Consider the following 19,227-nt stretch of genomic DNA (forward strand, 5'->3'; position numbering starts at 1 on the left):
ACTGTTAAGCATTTCAACTTAGCAGTAGGCAAGGAGGGCCAAAGCCCTCACAATTTTCTGTTTAGCTCACCTCAGCCCGCCCCCCTGGTAAGAGTCTATTGCGGGCCCCGTGAAATGACAACATCGTTTATTGTTTCCAGTGCCGTTCTTCCTGGCTTCCTGAGACATTGATGTCCTTTTCCATAGCCACATAATCTAACTTGGTATTTCTGTCTGTGCGTGTGTCTTTGTATGCTCGCACGCAGGTGCATTGCATTACCTTTGCATCTGGACTAAACTACATGCCTCTCTAAGCCACAGTAATTCCACAGCCGCTTTTCCCCTTCCACCTTCTTGTGCGCACCTCTCAGCTCCCTAACTATGTGGGGTTGAATGTTTTCCATCTGTCTCAGGCATGTTTGAAATGTCTCATTCCATTTCTCACAGGTTCAGGAGAAGCCTCCTCCCCACGCTGGTGAAGCAGTGGCTTCTAAACCACAACCACAACCACAGGTAAAGAAATGGGGCAAGTGACACTTGGGTATTCTGCAGCAGTTCAGTAGGTCAGCGACCCATTGCCAGGCCCAAGTGAATCAGTAAGACAAGAGAGGAGCTTTACTCCCTTCCATCTATATCACCTCTGACCATTCTTCTGAGTGTTTAAGAGAAGGGGGGTTTGGATAAGAGAGAGAGAGGTCAACATGTCTTTCCTGTCCCTCACACCCCTCAGTGTGCCATGACAACAGTCCCAGGTCATAGCACCACTTGAATATTGAGTGGTTCATTTGAATAAGTGCAAAGCTCTGTGGACAGAAGGATTAACAAGGAAGGTACCTCTATTAGGAAGAACAAATGATGTGAATACACTTTAGTCCAATATAGTTAATAAACTGTTCTTTGAAGGAACATATTAAATTGATGTAACATCACCATGTAGAAGTGGCCAGAAATGGGATTAAGGGCTCCATTTACACACCTCTTTGTATCATGAGGTCAGAAGCAAGGCTTGTCAGGATCAGGAAATTCTCCCAAAAAGGATATTAAACTTGAGTATGGAGTGCAGGTGGAAGCTAGGGTAACTTATTTTCCCATCACAATGCCATCAGAAGCAAACCAATCCCTCTCTGACAATTCTGATTCTAGAGGCCTCATGGTGTTCAGGTTTTGATGACAATACAGCTACCCCGTTTTGTAACTCTTGCTGAAGTTCCTGGGCAAATTAGTAAGAGCCAGTTTATTCTTTTGGTTTAGATATGAATGAATACTTTCTCTAAAACCCCACGACCTCTGGATGACATCTCTTCTTAAGTCAAGAAACGAGTTATTTTTGTCTTTTTAGAATAGTTTCATTTCCCCTTTCCCCCCACTTTAACTGTTAAGCATTTTAATCCAGGAATAGGCAAGGAGGGCTACAGGCCCCACAATTTTCTGCGGAGCCCACCTCAGCCAGCCCCACTGAGAAGTGTCTGTAGCCAGCCTGGTCAAATGACATCATCGTTTATTACTTCCAGAGCCGTTGTTACTAGCTTCCTGTGACAGTGATCTCCTTTTCCAAAGCCACATAATCCAACTGGATATATCTGTGTGTAGGTGTCTATGTGTGCTCACGCATGTGTTCATTGAATTGCCTTTGCATCTGGACTAAACTGCATGCGTCTCTAAGCCACAGTAATTCCCCAGCTGCTTTTCCCCTTCCACCTTCCTGTGTGCACCTCTCAGTTCCCTCACAATGTCACTTTCAACTTTATCAATCTGTCTCAGGCATGTTTGAAATGTCTCATTCCATTTCTCACAGGTTCAGGAGAAGCCTCCTCCCCGCACTGGTGAAGCAGTGGCTTCTAAACCACAACCAGAACCACAGGTAAAAAAAAGGGGCAAGTGACACTTGGGTATTCTGCAGCCGTTCAGTAGGTCAGCGGCACATTGCCAGCCCCAAGTGAGTCAGTAAGACAAGAGGGGAGCTTTACCTCCCTTTCCATCTATATCACCTCTGACCATTCCTCTGGGTGTTTAAGGGAAGGGGGGTTTGGATAAGAGAGAAAGACGTCAACATGTCGTTCCTGTCCCTCACATCCCTCAGTGTACCATGACAACAATCCAGGTCATAGCAGCACTTGAATACTGAGTGGTTGATTTGAATAAGTGCAAAACTGTGTGGACAGAAAGCTTAACAAGAAGGTACCTGTATTAGGAAGACCAAATGATGTGAATACACTTTAGTCCTATATATTAAATCACTGTTCTTAGAGGGAACAAATTAAATCAATGTAACATCACTGTGTAGACGTGGCCTACAATGGGATTAAGGACTGCATTTATACCACCTCTTAGCATAATGAGATCAGAAGTAAGGCTTGTGAGGATGAGGAAATTCCCCAAAAAGGATATTGAACTTGAGTATGGAGTGCAGGTGGAAGCTAGGGTAACTTATTTTCCCATCACAATGCCATCAACAAGCAAACCAATCCTTCTAACAATTCTGATTCTAGAGGCCTCAAAGTGTTCAGATTTTGATGACAATACAGCTACCCCCCTTTTGTAACTCTTTTTGAAATTCTTGGGCAAACTAGTAAGAGCCAGTTTATATTCTTGGTTTAGTTATTCATGAATAGTCTATCTAAAACCCCATGATCTCTCGATGACATCTCTTCTTCAGTCATGAATAAAGGTTTTTTTTTTCTCTTTTTAGGATAGTTTCATTTCCCCTTTCTGCCCACTTTAACTGTTACGCATTTTAACATAGGAATCGGGAAAGAGGGCCAAAGCCCCCACAATTTTCTGTTTAGCTCACCTCAGCCCGCCCCTCTGAGAAGAGTCTGTTGCCGGCCAGGTCAAATGACATCATCGTTTATTGCTTTCAGTGCCGTTGTTACTGGCTTCCTTAGACAGATATCTCCTTTTCGATAGCCACATAATCTAACTAGATATTTCTCTGTGTGCGTGTGTCTGTGTGTGCTCGCACACACGGCCATTGCATTGCCTTCGCATCTGGTCTAAACTACATGCCTCTCTAAGCCACAGTCATTCCCCAGCCTCTTTTCCCCTTCCAACTTCCTGTACGCACCTGTCAGCTCCCTAACCACGTGTGGTTGAACATTATCAATCTGTCTCAGGCTTATTCGAAATGTGTCATTCCATTTCTCAAAGGTTCAGCAGAAGCCTCCTCATAGAATCATAGAATATCAGGGTTGGAAGGGACCTCAGGAGGTCATCTAGTCCAACCCCCTGCTCAAAACAGGACCAATCCCCACTTTTTGCCCCAGATCACTAAATGGCCCCCTCAAGGATTGAACTCACAACCCTGGGTTTAGCAGGCCAGTGCTCAAACCACTGAGCTATCCCTCCCCACACAGGTGAAACAGTGGCTTCTAAACCACAACCAGAACCACAGGTAAAAAAGGGTAAAGTGACACTTGGGTATTTTGCAACCGTTCCACAGGTCTGCAACCCCTTTCCAGCCTCAAGTGATGCACAGGGAGGAGAGGGGACCTTCACCCGTCTTCCATCTCTTCTGACTGTCACTCTATGTATTTAAGGGGAGTTGTTTGTGTGTTTGCAAAGGGGTGTGAGGAAAATCCTGTGACGATACTGGCCTTTTTGGACTCTAATAGGTAACATTTTTTTCTCCAACTCTCACAGGCCCCAGACCTGCTCCAACGATCTCCTGCTTCTTTGCATGATTGCCAGAAGGAACCAGAAAGAGAAAGAGAGGTAAGCGGAGTGGAACGTGACATTGCAGCTAAGGAAATAGTGCACAGTGACAGATTTAAACTGTTGGGGTGGGTTTCATTGCTGAAGGGTCTGGATTTGGCCACTGTCAGGTTACAGTGCCCCATACAACCTACCTGTAGCAGATGGCAAACACAGGTATATCTTGAGAACTTTTTATTTCAAATTATGAATGTTATCTGTGTTTGGCACAGCCCATGAAAGCATGAAAACTTCAAATGCTGCTGTCTTGAGATGGGCCAGTTGTTATGGAGCCACAGAATATTCACAGAGCTTTGTTTCAGTGGAGGTTATGTGCATTTGTTCTTCTTGGCTCTCTGGATGGGTTCTCTGTGGAATCTGGAACCACTAAGTCGTGGTTAATATGAGATCCCAAGGCAGTTTCTGCACACACTAATGTGTGGGAGACTGGGCATGGATGCGAGTGATCTGGCTGAAATCAATTTGCATAAGGCTGAGTTGATCCTGGTAGGTTGGGGAAACTGTCAAAGGAGGTGGTGAAGATGATTTCTCCCCATTGGTTGACAATGTGACCATTTGTGACCTGTGTTGCATTTCGGTTATATGGTTGTGCCCCTAGCTGCTCTTAGCTGGTGACTTAGTAGAAGGGCCGAGGGATGCATCTGCCTCTGTCCAGGATTTTGTGAAGGTTTCATTCGGATGCAGAACTCACTCCCATGGTCTGTGCCTTTGTCATCTCCAGACTGGGTCACTGCAACCTGCTCTTGGTGTGGCTGCATCCTAAATCAAGCTAGAATTTTAAGGTGGTGTGGATGTGGGAATCAGATTATTAAGCAGTGCTTCCTGGGGCACTGCACTGCCTTCGGTTTCTGGTTTGACTATAAGGTGCTGGTTTTCACCGATAAAGCCAAGAAATGCTTGGGACTTTGCTGCCTGAGGCATTCCCTCATGCTGTGCTACCATAGCTGCGCTCAGAGGTGGCACTGAAGCTGGAGTTCCCTTCAATTTAAAAGAGAGAGAGTTACTGGCAGGAGGCACTGAAAGAGGTGACCTGAGCTCTGGAACAAGTCCCCCCTCCTCCTCCTCGAGCTGAAACAGTTTAATCCAGGGGTGGGCAAACTACGGCGCGCAGGCCAGATCCGGCCCGTGAGCCATTTTAAGCCGGTCCGCAGGCCGCACCACGCGGCTCAGCCCTGCTCTGGTGCTCCAGCCTGGGTGCTGGGTTGGAGGCTACACCACGCGACTCCCATAAGCCACGGCATGGCTCCGCTCCGGCTCCTACGTGCTCCAATGGGAGCTTCAGGGGCAGTGCCTGCACATGGGGCAGCTTGGAGAGCCGCCTAGCCACGCCTCTGTGTAGGAGCCAGAGAACGGACATGCCACTGCTTCCAGGAGCCGCTTGAGGTAAGTGCCGCTTGGAGTCTGCACCCCTGAGCCTCTCCCAATGCCCCAACCTCCTGCCCCAGCCCTGATCCCTCTCCTGCTCTCCAAAACCCTCAATCCCAGCCTGGAGCACCCTCCTGCACCCCAAACCTCTCATCACCAGCCCCACCCCAGAGCCCGCACCCCCAGCCGGAACTTGCACCCCTTCCCGCACCTCTTCTCCATCCTTGATCCCCCTCCCTCCCTTTGAACCCCTCGGTCCCAGCCCAGAGCACCCTCCTACACCCCAAACTTCTCATCCCTAGCCCCACCCCAGAGTCCTCATGCCCTCCCGCACCTCAACCCCAATTTTGTGAGCGTTCATGGCCCTCAATACAATTTCTATTCCCTGATGTGGCCCTCAGGCCAAAAAGTTTGCCCACCCCTGTTCATCTGTTGATCCTTTGGGCATGTTGCTAATGGTCTCTCTTTGCAAAGACTTTTGGAAAGGAAGAGTCTTGGTGGAGATGAAGGATGTGAAGTTTTGAGGGAGTCTGAGTTGGGGGTTGAGCCATGTGGAGAGGAGCTATGCTTGTTAGCTGCTGATCTTACTGTTTCTCTCTGTCACCCCATGTTAAAGGTGCAGATTTTAAAGATGGACCTTTCTATTCATGTTTTTTTTAATTGAAATTGTCATAAATATAAAGGGAATGGTAACCATCTTTCCGTATACAGTGCTATAAAATCCCTCCTGGCCAGAGGCAAAACCCTTTCACCTGTAAAGGGTTAAGAAGCTCAGGTAACCTCGCTGACACCTGACCCAAATGACCAATGAGGGGACAAGATACTTTCAAATCCGGGGGAGGGGGGGAAGGCTTTTGTCTGTCTGTGTGATACCTTTGCCGGGAACAGATCAAGGATGCAAGCCCTTCACTCCTGTAAAGTTAGTAAGTAATCTAGCTAGAAAATGCTTTAGGTTTTTCTTTGTTTTGGCTTGTAAATTAGCTGTGCTGGAGGAAATGTGTATTCCTATTTTCTGTCTTTTTGTAACTTATGGTTTTGCCTCGAGGGATTCTCTATGTTTTGAATTTGACTGCCTGTGAGATTATCGTCCATTCCAATCTTACAGAGTGTTTCTTTTATCTTTGTTTTGTTCTTCTAATAAAGTTCTGTTTTTTAAGAATCTGATTGGGTTTTTAGGGTCCTAAGAAATCCAAGATGGTCTGTGCTTAAGTTGTTTATTCTCAAGCCTCTCCAGGAAAGGGGGTTTAAGGGCTTGGGGGGATTGCTGGGGGAAGAGGAGCTCCAAGTGGTCCTTTGCCCTGGTTTTTTGTTAAAGCACTTGGTGGTGGCAGAATACCCTAGTCTAAGGGCAAGATTTTGTGCCTTGGGGAAGTTTTTAACCTAAGCTGGTAGTAATAAGCTTAGGGGGTCTTTCATGTGGGTCCCCACATCTGTACCACAGAGTTCAGAGTGGGGAAGGAACCCTGACGGAAATAAAGATATGCGGTTCAATGATTGATTATTATTCTTTATCTTTGCTTTTCAAACACAGGTTAAAGAAAATCTTAGGAAAGAAAAAGCAGGAATAATAGTGGAGATACTTCAAGAATTTAATTGATTTTACCAGAACAAAGTTAACGTGTGTGTCTATTATTCCCCAAATTGCGTTGAAGTTGTACTGCCCCAGCTTCTCTCAATACAGGAGCATTGTTCAGGGATTTGCATGATCACTATATGACTATTTTTACCATGGTTGGCTAATTTAAAAAGAATCTCAACCATCATAATTCACAACAAAAAAGCCAACCACCAGGATGCTGCATAATAGAGGATTTAAAATATTTACCTCCTTCTTATAGACTAGATATTAAACTATTGGTAGTAGTTGTATGATTATTGCTATTACAATATGTATTATGTGCAATTCAGTAGCACCTAGAAGTCCCAGTCATGGACTAGGACCCCATTGTGCTAGACATTGTACAAACACAGATCAAAAAGACAGTCCCTCCCCCAAAGAGCTTCCAATCTAAGTATAAGACAAGAGACAACAAATGAACACAGAGAGATGGGGACTACAAGGAAATAATTAGGCAGTATGGTCAGCATGCGGTGGCTCTGCAACTGTTTATGAATAGTGCCTCTCAAGCATGGGAGGCAGCACGGAGGTGCTTGTTTGAAAATTTAACAAGTGGGTGACAGGCTGGGATCATAGGCCAACTGGAAGTGTGAGTCGACTTTTTGATACTGAATGAGAGGTGATAGGTAGGGTGGGGATAGGCCATGAAAGGCCTTGGAGGTAAAGTCAAGCAGTTTATGTTCAGTGTGATAGAAAATGGGGAGCCAGTGAAGGCACTCAAACAGAGGGTCGATATGGCCAGAGTAACGGGCTAGCATTCTGAATGGAGATGAGTGGGCCAAGACTGCATTTGTTAGGGCCAGAGAGAAGGATGTTGCAGTAATCAAGATGTAAGATGTTGAGAGCCTGGATGAGCATTTTAGCTGTGTGGATGGAGAGGAAAGGCCTATCTTGGAAATGTTCTGCAGAAAGAACCAGTAAGATTTAGATATAGCCTGGATGTGAGGACTTAGCCCTGGTCTACACTGGGGGGGCTGAGGGGAGATCGACCTAAGATACGGAACTTCAGCTACGGGAATAGCGTAGCTGAAGTCGACGTATTTAGGTTGACTTACCGCAGCGTCTTCATGGCGCTGAGTCGACTGCTGCCGCTTCCCCATCGACTCCGCCTGCACCTCTTGCGGCGGTGGAGTTCCGGAGTCAATGCGAGAGCGCTCGGGGATCGATTTATCGCGTCTAGACTAGACGCGATAAATCAACCCCCAATAGATCGATCGCTACCTGCCGATCCGGCGGGTAGCGTAGACCTGCCCTCAGAGAGGGATCTGAGCTGAAGATAGTATGTGCTTGAGTGACTGGCAGGAGGGGGCAATATCCACAGTGGTTGAGAAAAGGGGGTGGGAGGAGTCTTGAGGGGGAAGATTAGGAGCTCTGTTTTAGCCCTGTTGAGATTAAGCTGATGGTTAGACATCCACAAGGAGATGTCAGAGGCTGAGATTTCAGTCTGGACAGAAGGAGAGGGTAGATCTGTGAGTCGGCAGCACAGAGACAGTATTTGAATTTGTAGATGGACCATTGTTTTTGTGTGGTGCAGCAGAGGGATGCTAGGGTGGCAGGGCCCACTGGTGTGATCTGAGGTAGCAGGAGGTGCTCTGGGTGATACCCTCTGAGATGGGCCCATTAGTTTGATCCAGTGTGTCAATTCCTATCTTCCTGTTCTGAATCTGACAGGGTACTGCCCCTCCGAACTCCCATCCCTGCACTTTCAACAGACATGCACGTGTCAATTTCTGATCCCGGCCCACCCGGTAACCCCATCTGGCTCAGGGAACTAATGCAGTTTTAAAAAGAATTACTGTTGAGTGGGATGGGGGAAGGGAGATGTAGGCTTCTTCTGGGAGTGCAAGGAAGCTGTGGTGGGAGCAGATATTGAGGAGGCTGTAGTTAGCTGGGGTGCCAGGGTGAGGAGGAGGGATAAAATGAGATAACCGTGCTTGTTGTGGGTATTTGTCTGTTGTGGGCAATCTGCAGCCCGGGGGCCACACACGGCTCATCAGGGTAATCCGCTGGCAGGCCGCAAGATGGTTCGTTTACATTGACTGTCTGCAGGCACAGCCCCCTACAGCTCCCTGTGGCCATGGTTCACCGTTCCTACCAGTGGATTACCCTGACAAGCGGCATGTGGCCCGTGGGCTGCAGGCTGCCCACCACTGGTATATGTACACTTGAGGCAGCCACCATTCAGAATAGAGGAATGTAAGTAACCAGCCACATTGGACGTGCATCAGGATGGATAGCCCATGTCAGTATAACAGAAATAATTTAATACTTCTTCAGTCGCTTCCCTCTGCCTCTCTCAATCTGCTTCTCGTGTTTTCTTTCCCCAACTTCTTCCATCTTTATCTCCACTTCCTCTCTGTGTTTTCTCCTGACTCTTTGTGCTCAGTTTCTGCATGTCCTTATCTTTTCTTCTGTTCTTCTCACCCTTTCATCTGGCTTCCTTTTTTCTTCCATTTTCCTCTGGGCAGGGGTGTCCCTCCATATTTCCCCTAGTGTCACTCCTGTGGTCTCTTATTATTCCTTTCTCTTTCACTGTTGTTCTTTGTCTCTGCTCCTCCACTCCTTCCTTTTCCTGTTTCCTGTTTTCTTGTTTTCTGAGATTCTGTTTTTCTGTCTCCCCTTACACCCTGATGCTGGGCTCCCTGTCCCACATCCCTTCACTCCAGGATAGCAGACTGTGATCTGCCATGTCAGCCACTGCTGCTAGAACTGATTGAAAAGAGCTGTGAAGAAAACTTTCCCACCAACTGAAACTGAATTTTTTGGTGGGAAAATTTGATTCTGATGAAAAAAAAGATTTTCCTGGGGGAGGTGTCAAAATGAACATTTTCATTTCAAATCAACATTTTGAAGCAAAATGGCAAGTGTAATTTTGTTTGACAAGGGTTGTTTTGAAGCAAAATGACAAGTTTAGATTTGTTTCAACTTGAAATATTGGTTTGATTCTTCAGTTTAAAAATACAAAACAAACTCGTCTTTTATGTCAAAATGTTGATTTGAAATGACAAATTTAGGATTGGCTTGTTTGAAAATTTTCTATTCTTCAAGTAACTGTCCACATGGATCCATTCTGGTGTGCATGAGCCTCATGTACACACAATCAGATTCTTTTGGTCAGCAGTGCCTCTGGGGATCACATCTTCAACCACACTGCCCTCTGTGACACTTCCCAGGGGTACCTAGTGTTGTGAGGCACCTCTCTACCACCTGCCCTTAGTGTGAGGATGCCTTGTCTGTGCATGCCGTGGGTCAGTTCCCCAACCTCAGCCCTTGGCAACATGAGCTCTCCCTCTAGGCCTCTGCAGGCTCTGTTCTTTCTGAACAGGTTAGTGATAGGCACACATCCACCCCTACATCCTATGACCCTGAACCACTGGCACTCACAGAATTCCCAGATCCACTGCTCCCTAAAGAACAGCACACCCCAGCTTACCAGTCACAGCTTAGAACACAGGTCTGCTTAACACACAGTTCTTTGAGATGAGTGTCCCTGTGAGTGCTCCACTTCAGGTCAAGGTGCGTCCCAGCGCCTTTGATCAGAGATTCGTACAGCAGTACCCCTGTGGGCTGCGCACACGCTGTGCCTGCCTCTCGAGCTCTCAGTGTTTGAACAGTGTGTGCACAGCCCGGGATCCTCAGTTCCTTCTCTACTGTCCCCGGCTACAGACGGAGTTCAACAGTGCCCTTTGAGATTAGATAGTTAGTTTGTTTCTCAGTTTAGTTACATAGTTTTAGACATTAGAGTTACTAATTAGATAAGTTACATTAATTGTTACATTTATTTCTTAAAAAAAAAAAAACCCTCCGCGGTTTGGATATGACTGGCTCCCCAGACTTCAAGAGATGCACCTCCTGTAGGGATGCCATCCATTCACAGTGCGTACGATGTTTGGGGGAGTCTCGTGTACCCCCAAAATGCAGTTGTAATAGCACATCTCAGAAAAAAAGGAATCCTTATATTTCCTTACCTGGACGATTGTCTCCTCAAGTCTCCCACTCAGTTAGAAGCGAACCACGCAACTCTTGCAACCCTTCACTGCTTCTGCACCCTGGGCCTGCAAATAAACAAAACCAAATCTACCTTACAACCTACCCAACAAATCAACTTCATCGGTGCAAACCTCGATTCCACCACCGGTCTTGCATCTCTCCCCCAGGACAGATTCCACACAATGTGCAACCTTATTACCCAGATACATGCCAGCCCACAGACTACAGTCTGAGACTCCCTACAGCTCTTAGGACATATGGCCGCTTGCACATTTGTGGTCTCAAATGCTCACCTTTACATGCGATGCCTTCAGGGTTGGCTAACCATGGTATACAAACCAAACAAGCACAGCCTAAGCAAGTTAACAATACACCAGAATGTCAAGGACTCACGTCTGTGGTGGACCTCTCCCATCAACCTCTGTACCGGGATTCCCTTCAGACAGGATCCCCCTTTGATTACCATCACCAAAGATGCATCCCTCACAGGATGGGGGGCACACATCGGCCAACTCACCACTCAGGGTCTCTGGGCCACTTCAGAAACCAAGCTTCACATAAACTTGCTAGAACTATGAGCCATACACAATGCCTGCCTCCATTTCCTTCCCATCATCCAAAACCACCGAATTCAAATCATGACTGACAACATCGCATGCATGTTTTATGTCAACGGACAGGGTGGAGCCCGGTCACACTCCCTCTGCACAGAGGCGGTAAAACTTTGGAACTGGTGCCTTCAACACGATATCCATCTTTCCGCCTAATACCTGCTAGGTTCTCAGAATACCACCACAGATGAGCTCAGCCAATCGTTCCCCTTACAACATGAGTGGAAACTCAACAGCACCATTCTTTCCAACATCTTCCAGACCTGGGGTTATCCCCAACTGGATCTATTTGCTACAGCAACAAACAAAAAATGTCCGACATTCTGCTCCAGAGCAGGCCTGGGGAAACACTCACGGAGAGACGCCTTTATGCTCCCATGGACTGAAACTCTCATGTATGCATTCCCACCAATGCCTCTATTGCACAGAGTAATTCAAACGATACGAACAGACAGAGCCAACATCACTCTCATAGCCCCTGCATGGCCCAGACAATTGTGGTACCCCTTCCTATTGCGCATGTCAGTCAAGCCTCCCATTTCCCTTCCCCCACTCAACAACCTCCTATCACAATGCCGGGGACAACTATTTCACCCCGACATACAACACCTCCACCTGAAGGCCTGGCTGATCAATGGTTCTGTAATGCAGAGTTAACATGTTCGGACCAAGTACGCACTGTCTTGCTGCACAGCAGAACACACAACACGTGCACTACCTACCTGCATAAATGGAAACGGTTCCCAGCTTGGTGTGCTGACAGACAGACTTCTCCAGCTTCTGCTTCACTCCCATTGATACTGGATTACCTGCTACATCTTAAAACATCTGGCCTCTCTACGAGCTCACTCAAGGTCTACCTCGCAGCAATCACCGCCTTCCACCATAAGATTGACAATGTTACGGTCTTTGCCCATCCAATCACCAAAAGGTTCCTGAAGGGAATCCAGACGTTATACCCAGACGTAAAACCGCCTGCTGCACCTTGGGATTTACACCTAGTCCTCAAAGCCCTGATGGATAAACCCTTTGAACCGATGGCTACCTGCTCCCTTCTCCACCTATCCATGAAGACCGCCTTCCTCATAGCAATCACGTCTGCCAGAAGAGTAGGAGAAATGGGGGCGCTTATGGCTGACCCTCCGTATACCACGTTCTTCCGAGATAAGGTCACACTCCGCACACATCCAAAGTTCTTACCTAAGATACACTCTTCCTTTCACCTCAATGAACCTATACACCTCCCGATATTTTTCCCAAAGCCTCACGCCTTTGAACGCCTTTGAAATGACAATGCACACTCTTGATGTGCATAAAGCATTATCCTTTTACCTGGTGTGGCAAATTGCCGGCACTACTTTGATGGGTCTCGCGCTTTCTCTTCTTGGGGAGGGTTCAGGGCACCATTTCTCACCCCTGAACTGGGGTATTAACTGCCCCACTAGTGTCCTAGAGGAGGGGAGTGGAGAGGGAGGGCCCCGGGCCCACCCTCTAGTCCAGGTCCGAGCCCAGGGGATAGTGGTAAACCACTTGAACTAGTGCTTCCTTCCCCTGGGCTACTTCCCTCTCCTGCTCTTCAGCTTGTGGGGCTTCCTGCCCTCTCTCTCTCTCTGCACAAGCCGGGTGTCTCTTTACCTAGGGTCTTGGTCTTCTAGCCAGCCATGGCACTTCTCCTCTACTTCAACTCCTTCAAACTGCTCTCTGCTCCAAATCCTCTTGGTCTGATTGAAGCAGGGAGGTTTTATCATGTGACTGGCTTCAGGTGCTTTAATTGGCTTCTGGTGCTTTAATTAGTCTATAGCAAACTTTATTCCCTCTACAGGGAATAAGGCTCCCTTCTAACACTCTCCTGCTGCCCTCTGGCCATGCTGTATCACATATCCCCCTTCCCTGCTCAAGACCATGGGGTTGGGCTACTTGGGACGAGAGGCAGTGCTGTCATGATAGGCCATCAGCGTTGCCGTGTTGGCTTCCGGCCCTATGTTGTACCCGGAAATGGAAGGGTTGCAGGGATAGGAACCACCTAGTCACTCTTGCGTTCTTCTCCTTGTTTCTGTGCATCCACTGGAGTGGGGCGTGGTCTGTCACGAGGGTAAACCGCTGCCCCAGTAGGTAGTAGCTGAGAGTCTCCATAGCCCATTTTACTGTCAGACATTCCTTTTCAACGACGGCGTACTTTTGTTCCCCGGGGAGGAGTTTCCAGCTGAGGTACAAGATCAGGTGTTCCTCCTCCCCTACCATCTGCGAAAGGACTGCTCCTAGCCCTACCTCTGAGGCATCTGTTTGTAGGATGAATTCCTTCTCGAAGTCTGGGGCTATCAGTACTGGGTGGCAGCAAAGGGCTGTCTTTAAATCTGCAAATGCTCCTTCTGCCACATCAGTCCACTTTACTATCTCGGGGCCCTGAGCCTTTATCAGATCCATCAATGGCCCTGCTCTTCTGGCGAAATGAAGGATGAATCTCTGATAGTATCCTACTATCCCTAGAAATGCTCTGACCTGCTTTTTGCGGACTGGTCAAAGCCAACCTTGTATTGCCTCCACTTTATTCCATTGGGGTTTCACCAAACCTCTCCCTACTACATACCCAAGGTATCTGGCCTCAGCTAGTCCTATCACTCACTTGAGAGGGTTGGCAGTGAGGCCGGCCTTCCTCAGGGTGTCTAGCACCGCTTCTACTTTTCCAAGGTGCGTTACCCAGTCAGGGCTATGGATAACTATGTCGTCTCAATAGGCGGCGGCATACTTGGCATGGGGTCGCAGCAGTTTGTCCATAAGTAGTTGGAATGTTGCAGGGGCCCCATGGAGTCTGAAAGGGAGGACAGTGTATTGGAACAGGCCATCAGGTGTAGAGAAGACAGTCTTTTCCTTGGCATTCTCGGCCAGAGGAATTTGCCAATATCCTTTGGTCAGGTCCAGAGTGGTTAGGTATTGGGCCTTGCCTAACTGATCAACTAGCTCGTCAATGCATGGTATCAGATAGGCATCAAATTGGGATACTTCATTCAACTTCCGGAAGTCCTTGCAAAACCTCAGGGTGCCATCAGTCTTGCGGACTAGGACGATAGGGCTGGACCACTGGCTGTGGGATTCTTCAATAACCCCCGAGTTCCAGCATCTTCTTCACTTCTGTCCTAATTTCTTCCCTTTTAGCTTCTGGTATTCGGTATGGTCTTATCATCTCCCTTACATCCGGGACTGGTGACAATATGATGTTGGACCAGTGTCGTACGGCCCGGCTGTGTACAGAACATGTCCTGGTTCCGTTGGATCATATCAATGACCTCTGTTCGTTGTTCTGGAGTTAACTCAGGAGATATCTTCACCTGCCCCTGTGGGTCATCTGTCTGGGGTGGAGCTCCCCGAATGACCAGGCATGTCTCTCGGTCATGCCAGGGCTTTAGTAAGTTGATGTGGTAGATTTGCTCTGGCCTTCAGTGGTCTGGTTGTCTGACCTTATAGTCCACCTCCCCAATGGCTTCCACTGTCTCATCTGGTCCATGGCAGCTGGCTAGGAGTTTGCTTTCTGCTGTAGGCACTAACACCATCACCCGTTCCCCCGGCTGAAATCTCCGTACTTTTGCCTGACGGTTGTAATATGTCCGCTGGGCCTCTTGTGCTTTTTCCAAATGTTCTCGTACTATAGGGATTATTCGAGTTATTCGCTCTCTCATCTGTGTCACGTGCTCAATGACATTCTTTCCTGGGTTGGGTTGTTCTTCCAAATCTTCCTTGGCAATATCTAATATTTCACGTGGGTGGCGTCCATATAGTAGTTCAAAGGGAGAGAAACCAGTGGACGCCTGGGGGACTTCCCATATAGCAAACATTAGATACGGCAGAAGGGTATCCTAGTCTTTTCCATCCTGTGCTACCACCTTCCGGATCATACTTTTAAGGGTACGGTTAAACCACTCGACCAGTCCATCTGTTTGTGGATGGTAGGCTGAGGTCTGTATGGGCTGGATGTGGAGTACGGTACACAAGTCTTTCATTAATTTTGACATGAAAGGGGTTCCTTGGTCTGTCAGGATCTCCTTAAGGATGCCCACTCTGGCAAAAACCTGGAGTAGTTCTTTTGCTATTGCCTTGGATGTGGGGTTTCTTAAAGGAATGGCTTCTGGATACCACGTGGCGTAGTCAAGGATGACTATACGTTTTGGTGGCCCCGTGCCGATCTTTGCAGTGGGCCCACTATGTCCATTGCTATCCTCTGGAAAGAGACTTCAATAATAGGCAAAGGTACTAATGGGGCCCACAAGTGAGGTTGGGGGCTATGCCACTGGCATTCAGGGCAGGAGGCACAATAGTGCTGGACCTCTGCACGTGTTCCTGGCCAATAAAACCTTCTTAGGACTCTATCCAGTGTCTTGTCTGCTCCTAGATGTCCCCCAAATAGATGACTGTGAGCTAACTCTAGTACTGCCCTTATGTGTTTCCGTGGGACTAAGAGTTGCTCTACTTCTTCCCCTCGTATTTGCTCTATGGAGGGTCTAGGGAGGGCTTAAGCCGTTTCATAGAGGGCGAACAATTTATGAGTTTACCGCGTATAAGCTTTATACGGGGTAAAATAGATTTATTTGGGGGTTTTGGACTCCAATGTGAGCTGGGTATCTGACTGCTGGAGTCAGGAGCTCTTTTTCAGCTGTTTCAGTTAAGCCTGCACCTTGTGGGGGAAGTGGTTCAGACTTGGATCTGTGTTTGCAGCTGGCAAGCGTGTGTGGCTCAAACAAGGCAAGGTACTGAAGGCAAGGTACTGAAGCTTAGGCTAGCAGGGAAAACAGGCTCAGAGGCAGTGTCAGCACATCGGGTGGCAGTCCCAAAGGGGGTTTCTGGGACCCAACCTGTCACAGTGGCGTAGCTGAGCAGGGTCTGTGCACAGCTGACTGCTTTGAGACATTGGTAGTGATTTTAAGTGAGTTTTGGGTGTGGTGGCAGGAGAACAGACAAAGTGGTTCCTGGTTTGTTACTGTCTGATTGCTTATTTCGGGTAAGGGAAATAGGGACAGAAAAATAAGCAAAATAAGTAAGAGTGAAGATCAAAAGAAGCTAAAACTGCAGAAGTTGCAGACTGCGCAGAAAGGCTGAACACTAGGCACTGGTAAAGTCTCTGTTAACTAAGAAGTCCCTGATCTGAGTGAATTTCAGTTTCAGTAAACTGCAGAGGGGTGTGGTTCAGCAGAAAAAAAGCAGGAAAATGACGACCAGTGAGGCAGCTGCTGAACTAGAGCTGGCCAGTCTGGAAACAAAAGAGAAGGCAAAGGACCGGCAATTTCAACTGAAGATCAAAGAAGCTGAGGCAACTGCACACAGAAGGGCTAAGGAAGCTGAGGCAGCCACTTACAATGAGCCCTGGAGTTAAGAGACAGAGAAATACAGGCCCAGATTGAGGCCCAGAAGCATGAACTGGATGTGGTGGAGCAGAAGAGACAAAACCCTCCAGGAGCTGCCCCACTTCCCCAGAAATACACAAATGGAAATGACTATGTCCGTGCTATGATGAATCCAGTGACACTGCTCAATATCTCCTCACCTTTGAGAGACTGTGCACCCTCCATATAATTCCTGACAATCAAAAATTACCACATTGGTAGCAAAATTGACTGGAAGACCTCTCAACGTATTCAATAAGATGTGTATTGATGATGCTTCAAACTATGGTAAATTTAAGGAACTGGTTTTGAAACTGTCAAGGTTCCTTCCCCACTCGGAACTCTAGGGTACAGATGTGGGGACCTGCATGAAAACCTCCTAAGCTTACTTTTACCAGTTTAGGTTAAAACTTCCCCAAGGTACAAACTATTTTACCCTTTGCCCCTGGACTTCCACTGCCACCACCAAACTTTATCTGGGTTCCTGAGAAAACGTAGTTTGGACACATCTTTCCCCCCAAAATCCTCCCAACCCTTGCACCCCACTTCCTGGGGAAGGTTTGGTAAAATTCCTCACCAATTTGCATAGGTGACCACAGACCCAAACCCTTGGATCTTAGAACAATGAAAAAACATTCAGTTTCCTTACAAGAAGACTTTTAATAGAAGTAAAAAAGAATCACCTCTGTAAGATCAGGATGGTAAATACCTTACAGGTTAATTAGATTCAAAACATAGAGAATCTCTCTAGGCAAAACCTTAAGTTACAAAAAAGACACACAGACAGGAATAGTCATTCTATTCAGCACAGCACTTTTCTCAGCCATTTAAAGAAATCATAATCTAACACATACCTAGCTAGATTATTTACTAAATTCTAAGACTCCTTTCCTGCTCTGTCCCCAGCAAAAGCATCACCCGGACAGACACAGACCCTTTATTTTCCCCCCTCCTCCCAGCTTTTGAAAGTATCTTATCTCCTCATTGGTCATTTTGGTCAGGTGCCAGCAAGGATACCTTTAGCTTCTTAACCCTTTACAGGTGAGAAGATTTGTTTTCTCTGGGCAGGAGGGATTTTAAAGGGGTTTATCCTTCCCTTTATATTTATGACAGAAACAGTTTCAGATTACACCTGAAACCTACAGGATTAAATTCAGGAGTCTGAAGCGGCGATCTGGATTGAGTAATGTGGCTTATGTAAATGAAATGCGAGATTTGTTAGATAAGTGGGTGAGGGGAAAAGGCATTACAAGCTTGGAGGAAATGTGTGATTTGGTTACTCAGGAACAATTCCTGAATATGTGCAGTGATGATGTAAAACAGTATTTGTGGGACAAAAAGGTGGATGCAGTGAGTGGATTGGCTGAGGTTGCAGACACTATTGAGCTGTGGCAAGCTGCAGTTAAACAGAAACCGGAGGCAGAGGGACACAGGGTTGGGAGAAGCAGAATCACCGTTTTACATCAGGAAAAGAGGAGGTGGGGTGTTCACCTCCCCATCCTCCTGTTAGTCGTCCCAAGTCTCCTGTACACGCAGAGGAGCCCAAGAGGTGCTCGGATTGTGAGTCCACTGAGCACCTGAGAAATAAATGTCCTTTGCTGAGTGGGAACAGGCAGCAGGTAACACATAAACTGCTGCTTCTCAGAGCCAGGCTGTTGCCTTTTTCCACCCAGGATTTGTAAAGGGGGTTTCTACACAACCGAGCAGTGAGCACATGCATGCTCTTAAACTGAATGGGAAAGTTCTCCTGGGATTGAGGGACACATGCAGACTTTTCTGTGGTCAAGCGGGACCTGACCCAGGAGAAGGATTTGTTGCCAGGGAAAATGGCAGAATTGGAACTGGTGGGAGGTTAGAAAGTCCTTGCCCCTTTAGCTAAGGTACACATGGAAACTGTTGGAGGTTCTGCCCACTTTTTGTTGGGGAGCTTTTTCCCCAGAGGAGGGTGAAAAATCTGCATTTAAAATGCCAGACCCCTCTCTTGTGAATCAGGTTTTACGGAAAGACTGAGGGTCAGATCTCCTGGAGGGGAGCGCCCACCCAGCTGATCTGTTGGGAGCAGAAAGTGGGGTAACTGAGGGGATCTTACCGATCCAAAGCACTCCATTAAGGTCGAGCATGTTCAAAGCTCTGATGTTGATGCAGAATGAATCCAAAGTCCCATGGCAATACACCCTTCTTTTGTAGTGATAAATTCCCATACAAGTCTCTGGACCTTTTGTGTTACACCAGAGCTGTTCAAGGTTCCTCCAATCAGCATTATTTGGGTTGTTACTAGGAGTTATCCACAGCTGTTTCTTATCTCATCCCTCTGGCTCCACTCTTTATCTTGTCCTTGGGGTGCATGCCTTTGCTTTAGGGTCGTCAGTCTGCCATCTGGGTGAAAATTGGCACCCCTTTACTCCTCCACTCCCTTCTTGATCATCTGGCCTAGCTGTCCCTTCTCAGTTAATTACCATACATTCTTCATTCTCACCGAACAGTAAATAAGGCAATTACAGCCATAAAACTTCTATCATTCTCAAAACGATCATTAGAGAATCAGTAAAGAATAAACTCAGAACAATTTCTTCTTACTAAT

At 47.2% G+C, this 19,227-nt stretch overlaps 3 protein-coding genes across 13 annotated transcripts in view; 1 reads left to right on the top strand and 2 right to left on the bottom strand.

Moving 5' to 3' along the window:
• LOC119566513 (maestro heat-like repeat-containing protein family member 7) overlaps positions 1-19,227 on the bottom strand; it is a 626,780-nt gene that overhangs the window by 507,160 nt on the left and 100,393 nt on the right. The gene's annotated exons all lie outside the window — the stretch shown is intronic.
• Positions 1-19,227, bottom strand: part of LOC119566252 (interferon-induced very large GTPase 1-like) — an 858,959-nt gene that overhangs the window by 424,469 nt on the left and 415,263 nt on the right. The gene's annotated exons all lie outside the window — the stretch shown is intronic.
• LOC119566337 overlaps positions 1,802-19,227 on the top strand; it is a gene marked incomplete at its 5' end in the record, with an annotated part of 34,268 nt that continues 16,842 nt past the window's right edge. The window contains 2 exons of the mRNA XM_043549296.1: positions 1,802-1,840; positions 3,619-3,690. Of these exons, the coding sequence (XP_043405231.1) occupies positions 1,802-1,840; positions 3,619-3,690 (111 nt within the window). The remainder of the gene's footprint in view (positions 1,841-3,618; positions 3,691-19,227) is intronic.

This window comes from Chelonia mydas, chromosome 6, assembly GCF_015237465.2.
Source record: "Chelonia mydas isolate rCheMyd1 chromosome 6, rCheMyd1.pri.v2, whole genome shotgun sequence".
NCBI classification, from domain to species: Eukaryota; Metazoa; Chordata; order Testudines; family Cheloniidae; genus Chelonia; species Chelonia mydas.